At 41.9% G+C, this 18,645-nt stretch overlaps 1 protein-coding gene across 2 annotated transcripts in view; it reads right to left on the bottom strand.

The window, feature by feature from the left end:
- LOC121001119 (cytochrome P450 2C42-like) overlaps window positions 1-18,645 on the bottom strand; it is a 35,778-nt gene that overhangs the window by 2,657 nt on the left and 14,476 nt on the right. For both annotated transcript variants that reach the window (XM_040432052.1, XM_040432051.1), the window contains exons 5-7: window positions 16,719-16,895; window positions 15,584-15,725; window positions 6,076-6,263 (exon numbers count right to left, since the gene is read on the bottom strand). In XM_040432052.1, the coding sequence (XP_040287986.1) occupies window positions 6,076-6,263; window positions 15,584-15,725; window positions 16,719-16,895 (507 nt within the window). The remainder of the gene's footprint in view (window positions 1-6,075; window positions 6,264-15,583; window positions 15,726-16,718; window positions 16,896-18,645) is intronic.

The raw sequence follows: 18,645 nt of genomic DNA, 5'->3' as shown, positions 1-18,645 counted from the left end.
TAAATTTGGGATTTTTTTTATAAATAAAGGAAAAATATATTGACTCAAATTTACCACTGTCGTGAAGTACAATGTGTCATGAAAAAACAATTTCAGAATGGCTTGGATAAGTAAAAGTGTTCCAAAGTTATTGCCACATAAAATGACACATGTCAGACTTGCAAAAAATGGCCTGGGCAGGAAGGGCAAAAACTGGGGTAGAAAAGGTTAATACTCATTTCCAATTCCCTAGAATCCTCATTCCCCAGATATGTCTCTTAAGTATTGTGGAAGAAATAATAGTTGGGGGGGAAAATATGATTGACTTTTCTTCCGAATTTGGCCTCTTTTGTGCTTGTAAAATGTCGATAATTGTAACGGTCACGTCCACACACACACAGGGGGAAGGATAGTGACCACTGCGCTCCACCCTCATCCCTGGCCCTACCTACTTGCCTCACGAGTCCTGATGACAGGGGACAACTGGACGGCAGTCCCTAACTTAGAACATGTGCAGGGAGGACAGACGAGACAAATAACGGACCGTGAACGGATCGGGTCAAAACCAAGAGAGCAACGCAGTACAGAGAGATAAGCAAAGAATGGTCAGGAGATGCCGGGGTCAAATACCAGGAGAGTAGAGAAGTACAACAGAAGTCCGCAAAGAATAGTCAGGTGGAAGCAGAGGTCAAAATACCAGGAGGGATGCGCAGTACAGGAGGAGCAGGCAAAGGATCGTCAGGGAACAGGATCAGGTAAGCATACAGGAATCAAACAAATAGCCAGGAACCTAAATTAACAGGCAACCTGTGGCCATTAGGCTGCCTGTTAACTGCTTACCGACCGCCTAACAGGAGCACACATCACAGTGAGTAGCCACCAAACATTACACTTAGCCCCAGATCACCCCCCAGGGGCCCTAATGCGTGAGAAGTAGTTTGAAATCAAAATGTGTAAAAAATGCCCTGTGAAATCCGAAAGGTGCTCTTTGGAATGTGGGCCCCTTTGCGCATCTAGGCTGCAAAAAAGTGTCACACATGTGGTATCGCCGTACTCCGGAGAAGTTGGGGAATGTGTTTTGGGGTGTCATTTTACATATACCCATGCTGGGTGAGATAAATATCTTGGTCAAATGCCAACTTTGTATAAAAAAATGGGAAAAGTTGTCTTTTGCCGAGATATTTATCTCACCCAGCATGGGTATATGTAAAATGACACCCCAAAACACATTGCCCAACTTCTCCTGAGTACGGCGATACCAGATGTGTGACACTTTTTAGCAGCCTAGGTGGGCAAAGGGGCCCACATTCCAAAGAGCACCTTTCGGATTTCACAGGGCATTTTTTACACATTTTGATTTCAAACTACTTCTCAAGCATTAGGGCCCCTAAAATGCCAGGGCAGTATAACTACCCCACAAGTGACCCTATTTTGGAAAGAAGACACCCCAAGGTATTTCGTGATGGGCATAGTGAGTTCATGGAAGTTTTTATTTTTTGTCACAAGTTAGTGGAATATGAGACTTTGTATGGAAAAAAAAAATCATAATTTTCTGCTAACTTGTGACAAAAAATAAAAAGTTCTATGAACTCACTATGCCCATCAGCGAATACCTTAGGGTGTCTACTTTCCGAAATGGGGTTATTTGTGGGGTTTTTCTACTGTCTGGGCATTGTAGAACCTCAGGAAACATGACAGGTGCTCAGAAAGTCAGAGCTGCTTCAAAAAGCGGAAATTCACATTTTTGTACCATAGTTTGTAAACGCTATAACTTTTACCCAAACCATTTTTTTTTTTACCCAAACATTTTTTTTTTATCAAAGACATGTAGAACAATAAATTTTGAGAAAAATTTATATATGGATGTCGTTTTAAAAAAAAAAAATTACAACTGAAAGTGAAAAATGTCATTTTTTTGCAAAAATTTCGTTAAATTTCGATTAATAACAAAAAAAGTAAAAATGTCAGCAGCAATGAAATACCACCAAATGAAAGCTCTATTAGTGAGAAGAAAAGGAGGTAAAATTCATTTGGGTGGTAAGTTGCATGACCGAGCAATAAATGGTGAAAGTAGTGTAGTGCAGAAGTGTAAAAAGTGGCCTGGTCATTAAGGGTGTTTAAGCTAGGGGAGCTGAGGTGGTTAAATACTAGCTAGCTGGGGTCATGTATTCATCTTTTACCACCAAACTAAGTGTGAATGAATTTCAAAATATGAAATTCGCTCATCTCTAGTGAACGCCATAAGAATTTTTTTTTAAAACAATGACAGAATTGCTGTTTTTGTCAACTCACTTCCCAAGAAAATGAAATAAAAAGTGATCAAAATGTCATATATATCTCAAAATGATTTCAATAAAAACTGCAGCCCGTTCCGCAAAAAAATCAAGCCCTCACACAGTTACATTGGTGAAAAGGTAAAAATGTTATGGATGTTAGTATATGGCGATGCAAAAATATAATTTATTTTTAATACAAAGTGATTTTATGCTGAAAAAGTAGTAAAACATAAAAAAACTATATAAATTTGGTATCGCCATAACTGTCTGAACCCACAGAATAAATATATCATATCATATATACTGCATGAGGAACCCCATAAAAAAATACAAATAAAAAACACTGACAGAATTGCAATTTTTGCCCACCTCAAAAAAATGGTATAAAAAGTGATTTAAAAAAATATGTACCTCAAAATGATACCAATAAAAAACAAGCCCGCTCACAGCTACATTGCTGAAAAAATACGAAAGTTATGGCTCCTAAAAACAATTTCTGTGTTAGAAAATCCAGATTTGCTCCTCCCCACAAACTCTGCCATGCCCCCAAACAGCAGTTGATGACCACATATGGGGTGTTGCCATATTCAGGAAAAAATGTGTAACAAATTTTGGGGTGCATTTTCTCCTGTTATGACTTGTGAAAATGTAAAATTGTAATAAATTCTATGACATGCTTGTTGGGTCAAAGCATTCACTTCACCTCTTGATCAATTCCTTGAGGGGTGTAGTTTCTAAAATGGAGTCACTTTTTGAGGTTTCCTTTCTAGGGGTGCCTAAGGGTCTCTTCAAATGTGACATGGACCTGAAAACCAGCCCAGCAATATCTACCCTCCAAAAACAATATTGTGCTACTTTTCTTCTAAGCCCTATGTTTGCCCATAAAGAGATTTACAACCACATATGGGGTGTTTCTGTAAACTTCAAAATCTGTGTAATAAATATTGAGGTTTGTTTTCCTGTTAAAGGGTTTCTATCACTTCGTTTCACCTATTTAGCTTTCAGACACTAGCGATCCGCTAGTGTCTGCTTTATCTAACCATCCTAATATAACTGTTTATTGGGCAGCCGTTTAGCTAAAAAAATAACTTATATAGATATGCAAATGAGCCTCTAGGTGCTATGGGGGCGTGATTAGCACCTAGAGGCTCCGTCTACCTTAACAAACTGCCGCCGCCCAGCGCGTCCCTCCAGCCCGCCCATCTCCTCCGGAATGCGATGCTCCTCGTATTCGGCGCATGCGCAGTGAATGTCTGATCGCTTCCCTGCTCAGACATCTCCACTGCGCCTGCGCCGATGACGTCATAGTGCTCCGAGGAACAGGCGCAGTGGAGATGTCTGAGCAGGGAAGCGATCAGACATTCACTGCGCATGCGCCGAATACGAGGAGCATCGCATTCCGGAGGAGATGGGCGGGCTGGAGGGACGCGCTGGGCGGCGGCAGTTTGTTAAGGTAGACGGAGCCTCTAGGTGCTAATCACGCACCTAGAGGCTCATTTGCATATCTATATAAGTTATTTTTTTAGCTAAACGGCAGGACAATAAGCTCTTATATTAGGATGGTTAGATAAAGCAGACACTAGCGGATCGCTAGTGTCTGAAAGCTAAATAGGTGAAACGAAGTGATAGAAACCCTTTAACCTTTGCTATGTTAAAGGTAAATGGGTTAAAATGGAAAATATGCACAAAAAAATTCACCTCCATTTTGCTTTAATTCACGTGGAACACCTAAAGGGCTAACACAGTTTTGAATTAATTTTTTTTTTTTTTTTATACATAACAGGTAAACATATCAACTCAACTTTACCACTAACATGAAGTATGATGTTTCATGAGAAAAGTCTTAGAATTGCTTGGATCAGTAAAAGCTTTCCAGAAATAATTTTTTAAAGATGGCGTATGAGCAGTTCTTTCCATGAGGCTGATGCCAGCACATGGATGGGAGAGCTCAAGTGACAAGTAAACAAGAGCGCTTAGGTGACAAGTAAATGCACTCGAGCGAGCTAGGCGAGGACTTGAGGATGTGGGGAGGAGCTGAGCCCACACATAATGGGTGCAGCTGAGCTCCACTGACTGGTAGGACTGCCCCTTGGGCTCTTTTCACAATTCATTTGCATACATATAAAATCTTTTTTATTTCTTTTTTCAAAACTACAGCAGTCATAACTTATACACTGGTATATTTCTGAAATGCTGTAGGAGACCTCTAATAACATGTAATTGGCTCTATAGGGATAATCCTGGTGACAGAATCCCTTTAATGTTACCTCTCCGTTTGACACTGTACCTTTGAGACAGTGTTCAGGGCATTCCTCCTGCTCCTCCATAACTTTTACTTTTAGGCCCAATAGAAGCATTTCTTTTCTGTTATCTCTGACTTCACTGACCCCTCCTAGTGGAGTGTCTTTTTCTCCTAAGAGACAATACCCTGGGTGCTCTAATGAACAGTCAGCTTTTGGACTGCCGTGAGGAGAAAGTTAAGATGGAGGGGGCAGACTTGATGACTGAATTATATAGCTGTGTTGGTGGTGGTAGTGACACTCATTGATGGTGGAGGTGGTAGGAGATGGGAATCATGAACGGCAACAAGGAGTCCATGTTATATAGCACAGTCTGAGAAAAGTGTGTGTGGGGGGGGTGACTATGGTGATAATTGTGTGTTGGATCGGATCCGGATCAGGGTGGAGGAGGCAGGTGACATCAGAGGAGGAGGCAGGTGGTAGTGATAAAGAACAAGGCCAACTTATGGCCAAATATCCAATGCTCCATGCCAGGAACAAATCTGCTTTTACTGTTGTCAGCTTAGAAGCAGGTGATGCCACTACTGTTGTTGGTGTAGGATCAGAAGCTGTCAGAGTAAGGGCAAGCTGAAGTGGTGGGGGATCTGTGCCAGCATCTTCCGTATGGGAATATTTCGCAACATTGCCAGTCAATAGAAGAGTTGCAATGTGCAAGCTCTGCAGGATGAGAATGAGACAATATTTGGCCATAAGGGCAGAAATGTAGGAGCTTTGGCTGTACCTCAACACATGTATCAGCATCAGAGGCTCATGTGGGAAAATAGAGGCTCATGTGGGAGAATAGAACTGGCCAGCAATGTGAGCGAGGCCACATTGCCATCATCATCAACATCAGCTAATGCTACTTCTGCTCTTCCTCCACTCCACCATCAGTTATTCACAGTGGAATGTGTCCAGGAAGCAGCAAAATGCACTTATTAATCCACATGTGTGCCAACTAAGGCACCTTTCACACCGGTGTGAAACTCCAGCATGGCTGTTCCGGCAGACAAGCTGAGAATCGGCTGGACACAAACCGCAGCATGCAGCGGTTTGTGTCCGGCCGGTTCTCCACTTGTCTGATGGAATGCATACGGATCTCCGCCAGACTCTTTCAAAAATAGAATGGGGCCGGCGGATATTCTGTCCACATCAGGCAGTGCCGGATCCGAAGAATTCTGGTAGGCTGTTCTCTGACGGAATTCACACCAGAGGTGTGAAAGTAGCCTTAACTCCCACCTAAATGGCTGGGTTGCAGATGCTAAGGTGGAGATGCTGCATGCAATGTTTTTTGTCCTGCCGAATCCCAGCATATTTTCTGTGTCGTGGCTGGATCTCCACCAGACTCCATTATAATATATGGGGCCGGCAAGCATTTCAGTAACATATGGCTTTGCTGGATCTGCCGGAACAGCATGCTGGAGACCTATAACGCAAATGTTCACTCACACAAAATATCACTAATTATGAAGATGTATAATTGACCCTAATATATATACTGCAGGTACAAGCGCTGTCTTAGGAATTTTGTAGTTTCAGACCTTTGGTATATGGTATCCTCTGAAAACTGTGTCCTGGCTGGTTGCTCGAGGTACTCCTAACGGTGTGATGTCTGCAAACCTCTGGATCTCATGAATCACTGCATCTGTAAATGGCATTTTTATGCGATCCTCAACTGAAGGGCATCGATTATTTCCAGTGATATGGTCAATCTCCTCCTGCATTTTCTCTGTGGAGCATTTCACACAATAATAACATGTTATACAGGTTTTTTCTCCTAGGCAACCTGTTAGTGTATGACACTGAGTCACACACTAACAGGCAATGCATTACAATATAGATGTATTGTAATGCATTGCAGAGGGGATCAGACCCCCAAAAGTGAATGTCATAAATAAAGTAAAGTAAAAAAAGTTTAAAAAAAAAGTGTTTTTAATAAATAATAATAAAATTAATAAAGTAAAAAAGAAAAAAAACGCCCCTTTCCCCTTATTTTATAATAAAAAACAGAAAAAACTAACAAAACCCACACATATTAGGTATCGCCGCATCCGTAATGACCAGCTCTATAAATATATCACATGATCCACCCTGTCCGATAAACACCACAGTGTAAAAAAAGCCATTTTTGTCACCTTACATCACAAAAAGTACAACACCAAGCGATCAAAAAGGCGTATGCCCCCCAAAATGGTATCAATAAAACCGTCACTTCATCCCGCAAAAAATTAGCCCCTACCTAAGGCAATCGCCCAAAAAATACAAAAACTATAGCTCTCAGAACATGGAGACACTAAAACATAATTTTTGTTTTTTTCAAAACTGCTATTATTGTGCTAAAGTGAAAAAAAAGTATACATATTAGGTATAACCACGTCTGTAACAAACAGCTCTATAAAAATATCACATGACCTAACCACTCAGGTGAACACCGTAAACAAAACAAAAAAAACGGTGTAAAAAAAAGCCATTTTTGTCACATTACATCACAAAAATTGCAACAGCAAGTGATCAAAAAGGCGTATGCCCCCCAAAATAGTACCAGACCGGCACTTCATCCCGCAAAAAATGAGACCCTACCTGAGAGAATCGGTCTAAAAATAAAAAAGTTATGGCTCTCAGACTATGAGACACTAAAATATCATTATTTCGGTTTCAAAAATGCTATTATTGTGTAAAACTTAAATAAATAAGAAAAAGTAGACATATTAGGTATTGCTACGTGCGTAATGATCTGCTCTATAAAAAAGTCACATGACCTAATCCCTCAGGTAAACGCTGTAAAAAAATTAAATAAAAAAAAAAAACGGTGCCAAAACATCCATATTTTTGTTACCTTGCCTCACAAAAAACATAATATAGAGCAATAAAAAATCATATGTACCCCAAAATAGTACCAATAAAACTGGCACCTTATCCCATAGTTTCCAAAATGTGGTCACTTTTTTGAGTTTCTACTGTAGGGGTGCATCAGGGGGGCTTCAAATGGGACATGGCATCTAAAAACCAGTTCAGCTAAATTTGCCTTCCAAAAACCATATGGCGTTCCTTTCCTTCTGCGCCCTGCCGTGTGCCCGTACAGCAGTTTACGATGTGGGGTGTTTCTGTAAACCGCAGAATCAGGGTAATAAATATTGAGTTTTATTTGGCTGTTAACCCTTGCTTTGCTACTGGAGAAAATGGATTAAAATGTAAAATCTGCCAAAAAAGTAAAATTCTGAAATTTCATCTCCATTTTCCATCAATTCTTGTGGAACACCTAAAGGGTTAACAAAGTTTGTAAAATCAGTTTTGTATACCTTGAGGGGTGTAGTTTCTAAAATGGGGTCATTTTTGGGTGGTTTCTATTATGTAAGCTTTACAAAGTGACTTCAGACCTGAACTGGTCCTTAAAAAGTGGGTTTTGGAAATTTACAGAAAAATTTAAAGATTTGTTTCCATACTTCTAAGCCTTCTAACGTCCCCAAAAAATAAAATGTCATTTTCAAAATGATCCAAACATGAAGTTGACATATCGGGAATGTAACGTAATTACTATTTTTGAAGGTATTACTATCTATTATAAAAGTAGAGAAATTGAAATTTTTGGTAAATTTGGTATTTTTTCATGAATAAAAATGTTTTTTTTTTTTTACTTATTTTTACCACTGTCATCACCACATAAAGTGACACATGTCAGATTTGCAAAAAAATGGCCTGGGCAGGAAGGTGAAAACAGGCCCGGGGTTGAAGGGGTTAAAGTCTAAGCACCTGTGAAAACCACAGACAGATGCCACTCATGTTCTGTTCTGTGATTTTCATGGGCCATTGGTAGGAGATGCTCTGAAAATTTATTTTCCACTGAGCAGTGTCCCTGGAATAAGGATGACTCGAAGAGGGCAAAAACTGGACACGTGGACCAAACATGGCTTCTTCACGGATGAACTACTGACCAGCTTGTCACAGATGTCATCATGGATACGGACATGTAAATAAGGCCTAGTGCAAACCATGTTTCATGCACACATACTGTAAACAGGTGCATAAAATCAAGCAAACAGCCAGGCAATCTCCATAGTCAAACATTGGTAGAAGTATGGGTTGTACTAAAGATCTCAGTGACCCTTTTATAGGATATCCCAGTTAGTTTCTGATCTGCCTTGGTCTACTCTGAGCGTGAGGAATGACAACAGCTCAGCCATGATATGGCAGACCTTGTAAAAAAAACGTGCAGTGCAGGACTGCCAAGTCTGGTGAACAAATCTGAGCTGGTAGATGTTCAGAGAATGCTGCCTACCATAACACCTGGTGCTACCTGTACAATTTTGTGGGCGAAGGATAATAGAACTGGACTATTTGACAGGGTTTGGACTAGCCCCCTTATTTGTAATGAAGGGTAATTTTGCAGTATTGAAAGACTATCTACATAATGGAATGCTTCCAACTTTTGCAACAGTTTCAGGAAGGTCCTTTCCTGTTCCAGCATGACTGTGCCCTTTATTATATAGTTCAGTACAATCACACCAAATGTATACAGTTTTTTATGTTTTACTACTAAGAGAATGGGGGAATATCGCTATTTGTCTGATAGGTGCAGGTACCACCTCTGGGATCTCCTGCACCTATTTCGTAAACCGAGCATTGAAAGTCACGGAGGGCGAATGCGCGGCCGCCCTCTATTTATTTCTATGGGGCTGTTGAAAACAGCCGATTGCTGGCTCAGCTATTTCCGCAGGCCCCACAGAAAAGAATGGGAGCGGAGGGCACGCAAGCATGGAGCCGGCGCTCGCCTATTTTTGGTGGCCCCATAGAAATGAATGGAGGGCGGCTGTGCATGCACGGTGTACCCTCTGTGACTTTCAAGGCTCTGTTTACGAGGTGGGACCCGCACCTATCAGACAATGGGGGTATATCCTAGCGATAGGCCCCCATTGTCTGAGATTACACAACCCCTTTAAAGAATTAAAAACAAGTCCTTTCCGTTCCCATATTATGATATGTATAACGTTTTTATTTTTTCAGTTATGCTGTGTCAGAGCACTTTTTGTGGGATGACCTGTAGTTTTTACTGGTACAATTTTGTGTACATACAACTGTTTGATAAATTTTTTTTTAGGGGCAAGGAAACAGCAATTTTGGCATTGTTTTGTGGATGCTGCAATACCAATTACCGTATGTTTACTTCTATTTTTAAAATTAGGGGTTTTCATTTTAAGTACTTTGTGGGTTTTTTCGAATAGTTTTATAAACTTTATTAAACCATTTTAAAGGGAATCTGTCACCAGTTTTATGCTGCTCTAATTGCTTCTTGATTGATTTTTGTATTATTTTTATCAATTATTATTGAATTGACCAAGCTGTTTTGTTAAAATCTGTTTATAGTAGCTCCATCGCAAACGGAGCACTGGAGTTGTTCAATACAGAGCGCTCCAGGGAATCCTTTGATGAGGCAGCATTAACGTGACAGTTTGCCTTTACTTTTTTTTTATTACCCCTAGGGTAGTGATGGCGAATCTTTCAGAGACCAAGTGTCCAAACTGCAACCCAAAGTGCCAACACAGCAATTTTACCTGAATACTGAAAAATACTGGCCAAGTTAAGCTGTGGGGGGGGGAGGCTTAACACACGCCCCAGTAAAATGAATGCTTCCTTTGGCACCCCCTAGTATTGAAAATGTCCCATTAGTGACCCCATGTATTAATAAGGCCCCCATTAATGGACCCCAGTAAAATGAATGCCCCATTAGTATTAGTATTGCCCCCTCACTACTCTTTTTGTGCAAAATAAAAATAAAACTCATCCATTTGATTGCGCCACGGTAAACACTCTCGCTGCCCACTGGATGCTCAAGACAAGACCTGCACTCTAGCGTGGGGATGTTTCGCAGGTCCTGTCATCATGCTGGAGCGCAGGTCTTGTCCTGCACATCCAGTGAGCAGTGAGTGTGTATGAGGTGAGCTTTTTAACACAAGCAGAAGAGGGGGGCAAAGGCTGTACTAATGAATGCTCCACATTGGAAACGCTCATTAGAAAGAGTGTACAGGTGGCAACCCTATGTACGGCCCAAACACGCCCATGTGCCCACAGAGAGGGCTCTGAGTGCTGCCTCCGGCACGCGTGCCATGGGTTCGCCACCACTGCCCTAGGGGATTTAAACCTGGAGTCATTTGACTCCTTGTACTATACACTGTAGTACTTCTATATTGCAGTGCATCATGGTTTTACCAACAACCTGTTTCATTCCACTGCTTGGGCGGTGAAACACAATGCTGGAATTGTCAATTTGGTAGCCAAGGTTTTGCACTAGCTAAAACAGTGTAAACATATTAGAAAATCTAATGTAATTAGTCCAGTAAAGAATTCTATAAATTTTTATATGGAAGTGTTAACTAACGTTTCAGTTACCACTTTACCTGATCCTGAACAAGTGTGCAAATTGCTTTGATTATGATCACGATTATGATATTGTGTCCTCTCACCATTACCGCCTTCAGCAGCAAGGACAACAAATAGGAATAGATTGCAGGAAGTGGGGTGCGTCTTTCTTCACAGGCTTGCTCCCACAGCTCAAGGAGATTCTGCATATGTACAGATGCGCCTCCCAACCTAAGCTATGTACCTTAGCATCTCAGATACCAGTTTTTACGCCAGGATAGCCACATTTGCTCTCCAGTGGTCAGTCTAAGTAGACTTTTTACACCTGTGATAATGTAAATTTTTATAAGCTAGTCAGTCTGTTCAATGGGGTGGTTGTACTGTAGTTTGCCCCTTGGTGAGCAACCTTCATTAGACTGATATTCCTCTTTCTAACTTTTGTCATGGCCTATGCCCCTGTTTGTGCTGTCCTGCTAAATTATATCTACTGGCCTGGATCTTTCCCCTGTCTATCCTGTCATTACAATGTGTTAGTGCTATTAGGTATCGCTCGCCCATCTGTCCTGTCATGGCAATGTTAGTTCTGCTCTGGATCGTTCCCCTGTCTGTGCTGTCATAGCAATATTTTAGTACTGCTCTGGATCATTTCATGGTGATATGTTAGTACTACTCTGGACTATTCTTCTGTCTGTCTTTTAATGGCAGTATGTGAGGTGGGGCCCCGTAAAGAGCAGTTATGCCCCCTAAGTGCCCCCCACACAGTAATTATGCTCCATTATTCCCCCAAAATAGTAGACCCCCACACAGTAGAATGCCCTGTTAGTGCACGCACACAGTAGAATGTCACTGTAGTTATACCTTTTTAGTGACCCACATAGTTGTGCCTCCTTAGTACCCCCACACAGTACAATGCCCCATTTGGTGCCCCCACACAGTAGTTATGCCCCCTTACTATCCCCACACAGCAGAATGCCCTCTTAGTACCCTCACAATTAATTATGGCTCTTAGTGCCCTTACACAGTAGTTATGCCCTCTTAGCCCCCCTCACAGTAGTTATACCCCCTTAGTCCCCTCTCACAGTTGTTATGCCCCTTTAGTAGAATGTTTACAGTAGAATACCCCTTAGTGCCCCTACACAGTAGTTATGCCCCCTTAGTGCCCCCACACAGTAGTTATGCCCCCTTAGTTCCCCCACACACAGTAATCATGTCCCCTTAGTTCCCCCACAGAGTAATTATGCCCCCTTAGTGCCCCCCACACAGTGAAATGCCATTAGTGCCCTCACACAGATAGTAATGCCACCTTAGTACCCCCATGCATTAATCATGCCCCCTAAGTGCCCCCACACACAGTAAAATCTTATTATGCAGTTATGCCCCCTTAGTCAACCCCTCACAGTAGTGCTCCCCCTTAGTTCCACTACACAGTAGAATACCCTGTTATTGCCTCCACATAGGAGTTACACCTCTTTAGTGCCTATACACAGTAGTGTGCCCCCCTAAGTGCCCCCACACATAAGTTATGCCCCTTAGTCCCCCCTCACATTAATGCTTCCCCTTAGTGCCATATAAAATATACTAGGAGAGGTATAATACAGTGTGGGCTCAGAATGCACATGGAACCTGCATTCCCTGAATTTAATGGAGGTCAGTATGGCACCAGAGGAGGTAATATTTAGTGTAGGTTCATGTCCTAAGGAGATCACCTTGTCGTTGGCAGACAGACACAAATAATTTTGTAAAAAATGTATTTGCCAAGAACCTCAAATTTATAATGTAGCATGAGCATCTTCTGTAGTGAGTATGGCACTATTGTATTTACTTTATTATTTGTGTTTGCAGAGTGATTGCATTGTGTTTGTTTTTGCTTTTGTGCTTTCAGCCATGGTGACATGCACTTGCGCATTGGGATGTGCAGACTAACCCCCATTTTTTTTCTATGCTGTCTGCATTGGAGGTATGGCTGACTCCATTGGTCGTACAATCCTGATTAACCTGTCCGTCCCATAGGCTGATTTTATTTAATGCAAGTATAAAGCTGTAGCTTTTCTCCCAGCATTTATGGAGGACATTTGTCACCAGGAGAGGTTCCTGTCCTAAAGAGATCACCTTGTTGTTGGCGGACAGACACAAATATTTTTTTTAAAAATGTATTTGCCAAGAATCTCACATTTATAATGTAGCATTAGCACTAGTATATTTTCTATAGTGAGTATGGCACTATGCTGTTGCATTGTGTTTTTATTTTTTTTGTCACAGCAATATGTTAGTAGTGCTCTAGATGGTTCCTGTCTGCACTGTTAGGCCTCATGCACACGACCGTTGTCCTTTTTTTTTCGCGGACCCATTGACTTTCAATGGGTCCGTGGAAAAATCGGAAAATGCACCATTTGCAGCCGAGACCGTGATCCGTGTATCCTGTCCGTCAAAAAAATATGACCTGTCCTATTTTTTTTGACGGACAACGGTTCACGGACCCATTCAAGTCAATGGGTCCGTGAAAGAACACGGATGCACACAAGATTGGCATCCGTGTCCGTGATCCGTGGCCGTAGGTTACTTTCATACAGACGGATCCGAAGATCCGTCTGCATAAAAGCTTTTTCAGAGCTGAGTTTTCACTTCAAAACTCAGATCCGACAGTATATTCTAACACAGAGGCATTCCCATAGTGATGGGGACGCTTCAGGTTAGAATATACTAAAAGAACTGTGTACATGACTGCCCCCTGCTGCCTGGCAGGTGCTGCCAGGCAGCAGGGGGCAGCCCCCCCCCCCTGTAGTTAACACATTGGTGGCCAGTGCGGCCGGCCTTCCCCTCCCTCCCCTGTAGTTAACTCGTTGGTGGCCAGTGGGCCCCCCTCCCTCCCCTGTAGTTAACTCTTTGTTGTCCAGTGCGGCCGGCCCCCCCCTCCCTCCCCTGTAGTTAACTCGTTGGTGGCCAGTGGGCCCTCTCCCCTCCCTCCCCCTCCTAATTAAAATCTCCCCCCCTATCATTGGTGGCAGCGGAGAGTACCGATCGGAGTCCCAGTTTAATCGCTGGGGCTCCGATCGGTAACCATGGCAACCAGGACGCTACTGCAGTCCCGGTTGCCATGGTTACTTAGCAATTTGTAGAAGCATTATACTTACCTGCGAGCTGCGATGTCTGTGTCCGGCCGGGAGCTCCTCCTACTGGTAAGTGACAGGTCATTAAGCAATGCGCCATGGTTGCCATGGTTACCGATCGGAGCCCCAGCGATTAAACTGGAACTCTGATCGGTACTCTCCGCTGCCACCAATGATAGGGGGGGAGATTTTAATTAGGAGGGGGAGGGAGGGGGGAGGGCCCACTGGCCACCAACGAGTTAACTACAGGGGAGGGAGGGGGGGCCAGCCGCACTGGACAACAAACAGTTAACTACAGGGGAGGGAGGGGGGCCCACTGGCCACCAATGAGTTAACTACAGGGGAGGGAGGGGGGCCGGCCGCACTGGACAACAAAGAGTTAACTACAGGGGGGAGGGGGGCCGGCCGCACTGGCCACCAATGAGTTAAAAACAGGGGGGGGGGCCTGCCCCCTGCTGCCTGGCAGCACCTGCCAGGCAGCAGGGGGCAGTCATGTACACAGTTCTTTTAGTATATTCTAACCTGAAGCGTCCCCATCACCATGGGAACGCCTCTGTGTTAGAATATACTGTCGGATTTGAGATTCACGATGTAACTCATATCCGACAGTATATTCTAACATAGAGGCGTTCCCATGGTGATGGGGATGCTTCAAGTTAAAATATACCATCGGATTGGAGAAAACTCCGATCTGATGGTATAAAAGGGACTCCTGACTTTACATTGAAAGTCAATGGGGGACGGATCCGTTTGCAATTGCACCATATTGTGTCAACGTCAAACGGATCCGTCCCCATTGACTTGCATTGTAATTCAGGACAGATCCGTTTGGCTCCGCACGGCCAGGTGGACACCAAAACGACTTTTTTTTCATGTCCGTGGATCCTCCAAAAATCAAGGAAGACCCACGGACGAAAAAACGGTCACGGATCACGGACCTACGGACCCCGTTTTTGCGGACCGTAAAAAAAAAAAAACGGTCGTGTGCATGAGGCCTTATTCATATGTATATCTACTGAAAAAAAGGGCAGTATAAGGCAGTGGAGGAAACAAATACACTTTATGTACATATAATGTGTTTTAGACCTCTGGATGATTGGGAAGCCTATGCAATGTCTGCACACACTGGTTACAATACCCAGTGCAAGTACTCAGCATTTGCCAGCTGTCAGTAAAATAAAGAGGCAGAGAGTACGGTGGTGCTTGCAGCTGATTGGCCATGTACTGGGTGCTCTCCCAAGTGAGCTGCACAGCAGCATGAAAAGTATGGGAAGGGAAGTCTTCATCAATGTAGTACTGGCAGACTGCCAGCATATAGACACAAGCCCATGAGAGAGCTGCAGAACTCCATAGATGGACAATGGAACAAATAGTAGTCTAGAGAAGAGTTGTTGAGCACTTGGGAAAACTAGAATAGGTTTACAGTCAGGCCATATGGAGAGGGGGGTACTCCTTTAAGCAAATATTTAACCTTTTCATCACTTTACTTGTGTTCCTCAAATTAAGCCACTAAAGCTGATAATATTTGAGCTTCTTTTTTCTACAATAACCACCATAATTATGCTAACATAATGTGCTGGTCACTTACTTGCAATGTTTGGGTATTTTAGCAGAATGATGATCGAATATCTCAATGAGGTGCTGGTGGTTTCTGTCCCAGCCAAAAACAGGTGTATAAGATTGGCAATGAGATTTTCATAGTTAAATTCTGTAATTTGATTGTCTTTTTCCTACGAAGAAGATAATAAAATGTAAATTATTATTTTCATAGTTTATCACAATAGCCCACACAGTATAATGTATTGAAATCAACACTGTGGAGCAGATTTACTAATCCTGTAGATGGCATAAACTTAGGCTGCTTACACCTGCCCCAGATTTATCACCATGACTCAGACTGGATGATGTATGTGATGTATAGCTAGACCACTAACTATTGGTCCGCTTACTTTGAGACAAAACTTTACGCTAGAATTGTGGCAATTTTGATGAAAAACATATTTTATGTCATGCCCCCTTTCCCAAAAAAGTCCTGCCCCTTCCTGTAAACCTACCCCCTTTTCAAGTGAGGTGGAAAAAATGTAAGAACCCTAGTTGCACCAAATTGTGCCAATCTGCGCCACTTTTTAGAAATCTACGTACGGTGGTACTTGAAAGTTTGAAAACTCTGCAAAATTTTCTATCTTTCTGCATAAATTTGACCTAAAACTACAATCAGATTTTCACACGCCCTAAAAATAGATAAAGATAACCAAATCAAGCAAATTAGTCAAAAATATTAGACTTGATCTTTTTTTATTAAGAAAAATTTGCCAATATCACATGTCTGTGAATGGCAAAAGTATGTAAACCTCTGCTTTCAGTATCTGTAAACCTCTGCTTTCAGTATCTGGTGTCACTTCGCTGTGCATCAATAGATGTAAACATTAAGTAATTGTTGATTAGTCCTGCACATCAGCTTGGAAAAATGTTTGCCCATTCCTCAGTACAAAACAGATTCAACTCTGTTATGTTAGTAGGGACTAAGTTTAGGACTTGAAAATCTGATGTACTTTCAGGTCAAATTTATGCATAAAATTCTGAAGGGTTCACTAACTTTCAAGAACCAGTGTAGGTCACACAGTCAACAAGTGTTTAATCAATACATTCTGTTAGATGCAATGAGAAGTTTGGGAGCAAACTACCCTGCCAACTTCATTTGCTATGAACTAAGCCAAACTTACCTGACTCATTCTTATGAGAAAACAATCGATATAATCTCTTGGACAGTTCTCATCCAGAGTTTCCTCGTGTGCCTTTATTTTCTCCATAACATACTTTCTCAGTTTGTCAAAGTTTTTGAAAAGTTTGTTTTGTGGGCCAGGTAAGTGCTTTAACAAGTTTGGAGCTAAATCAAACATCTATGAAAAACAAATGTTCTAGATTAGATTTTTTCAAACATATGCATATTTTGTAAATCAATACTCAGTTTTTCTCATAAGGCAGAATTTTTTATGAGTGTTCCCGATTATACTAGTCAGCATCACAGAAAAACACAACCATTGCACATGCCTTTGCAAGAAGGAAAATACAATGGTCCTGTTCAAAAGTCAATTTAGCATCAAAATGGCTTACAATATTTTGTGATATTTGTGAAAGAAGCTCTTTATTTTTTCATGCGGTAAAGATATCAATTCTTCTTGACAAAAAGCTTCCAGTACTTTGGTTTCTCAGGGACGGGTCCCTTTTCAAGAATAGTATATGGTCCTCTTGACCACAAATAGATCGTCACAGAACACATGCACTTTTTTCTTTCTAAAAATTCACTAGTAATTTGGAGCTTTTAAATTCATTAGTTTGGTCCTCTACATCACGCAATTGCCACAGCCTCTCAAACAGCTGATTGGTGGAAATGGCAGACCCTCACTGATCAGATATTAAAGGGGTAATCTGGTTATGTAAATGTATCCCCTATCCACAGGATAGGGCATAACTATTAGTTCAGTGGGGGTCCTACTGCTGGGACCCCCACTGACCACGAGAACATGGACCCCTTCCCCTCATGGAACCCCTCAAAATGAACTGAGCAGCCACTCCATTAATTTCTATGGGAGTTACAGAGATAGCCAAGCACTATACACTATCTTGAGAACTCCCATAGAAATGAACTGAGCAGGTGCTTGCATGCCTGACAAGTCATTCTGATCATTCCGTGGGGCTCCACTGGTTACAGGATACCTTTTCTCCTAATCAGTCAGGGTCCCACTAATAGGAAGCCCATCGATCTAATAGTTATCCCCTACCTGCACCAGAAATATTGCAACAAAAAGTCACACATTTTTGTGCAAAGCCATGTTGGCACCAAAAATTGCAGCTTTTTGTGAATTTACGTCACTCTGTTCACTTTTGAAACACTCGTGACAAAGACAGCCTTTGTTAAGATACAGAGTTGAGGAAGGATACAGGGTCAGGGCCCGAGACCACCACCAGTAAACTGTCTTCTGCTACCTATACTGTATTTCTTTATCAATCCATATTAGCAGGTCTAAGGCTAACCCTAAATGTTCGGAAGAGACTGCAGTGAGGTCACATGAACTTCCCTGCTAGGGACCAAAGTTACGTCTGCAAAGTGAGTAAGTTGTCAGAAAACAGATGTGAATTCACAGGTAACAGACCTATCAGATGCCAAGGATTAGCAGGATTCACAACCTATCTCTTAGTTTAACTTGATGGACTTATGTATTTTTTCAACCCTTTTAACTATGTATCTATGTAATTAATTACAAGCAAGATTCGAAGCCAGGAAAGTCACATGGACCATATCAGGGTAAACAAGATACTCCAGAGATAAGCCTAAATCAGTTCACCAGGAGAGACAATTCCAGTCAAATCAGTACACAAGAGGTTAATCAAGAGACAAGCTAAAGTCAATACATAGGAGGGGCCAAAAGAAATGCAGCACAGTTAAGAGCACACAGAACTAACAGGAGTCAGGAACAAAATCACAGGCAAAAACAAACAGCAAATGCCAGTCTTAAATGCTTTGCCTAGGCAAAACCATGTTTGTTAGATTTAAAGGATATAAACTTCTTTGGGGCAATTTTGTTTAAGAGTGAATTTTACTCTTTTTGGGTTAAAAATCATCTTTTCAACTATTTATTAAAAAGTTTC

This window comes from Bufo bufo, chromosome 5, assembly GCF_905171765.1.
Source record: "Bufo bufo chromosome 5, aBufBuf1.1, whole genome shotgun sequence".
Classification (NCBI taxonomy): Eukaryota; Metazoa; Chordata; class Amphibia; order Anura; family Bufonidae; genus Bufo; species Bufo bufo.
This window is presented reverse-complemented; position numbering and strand designations above follow the sequence as displayed.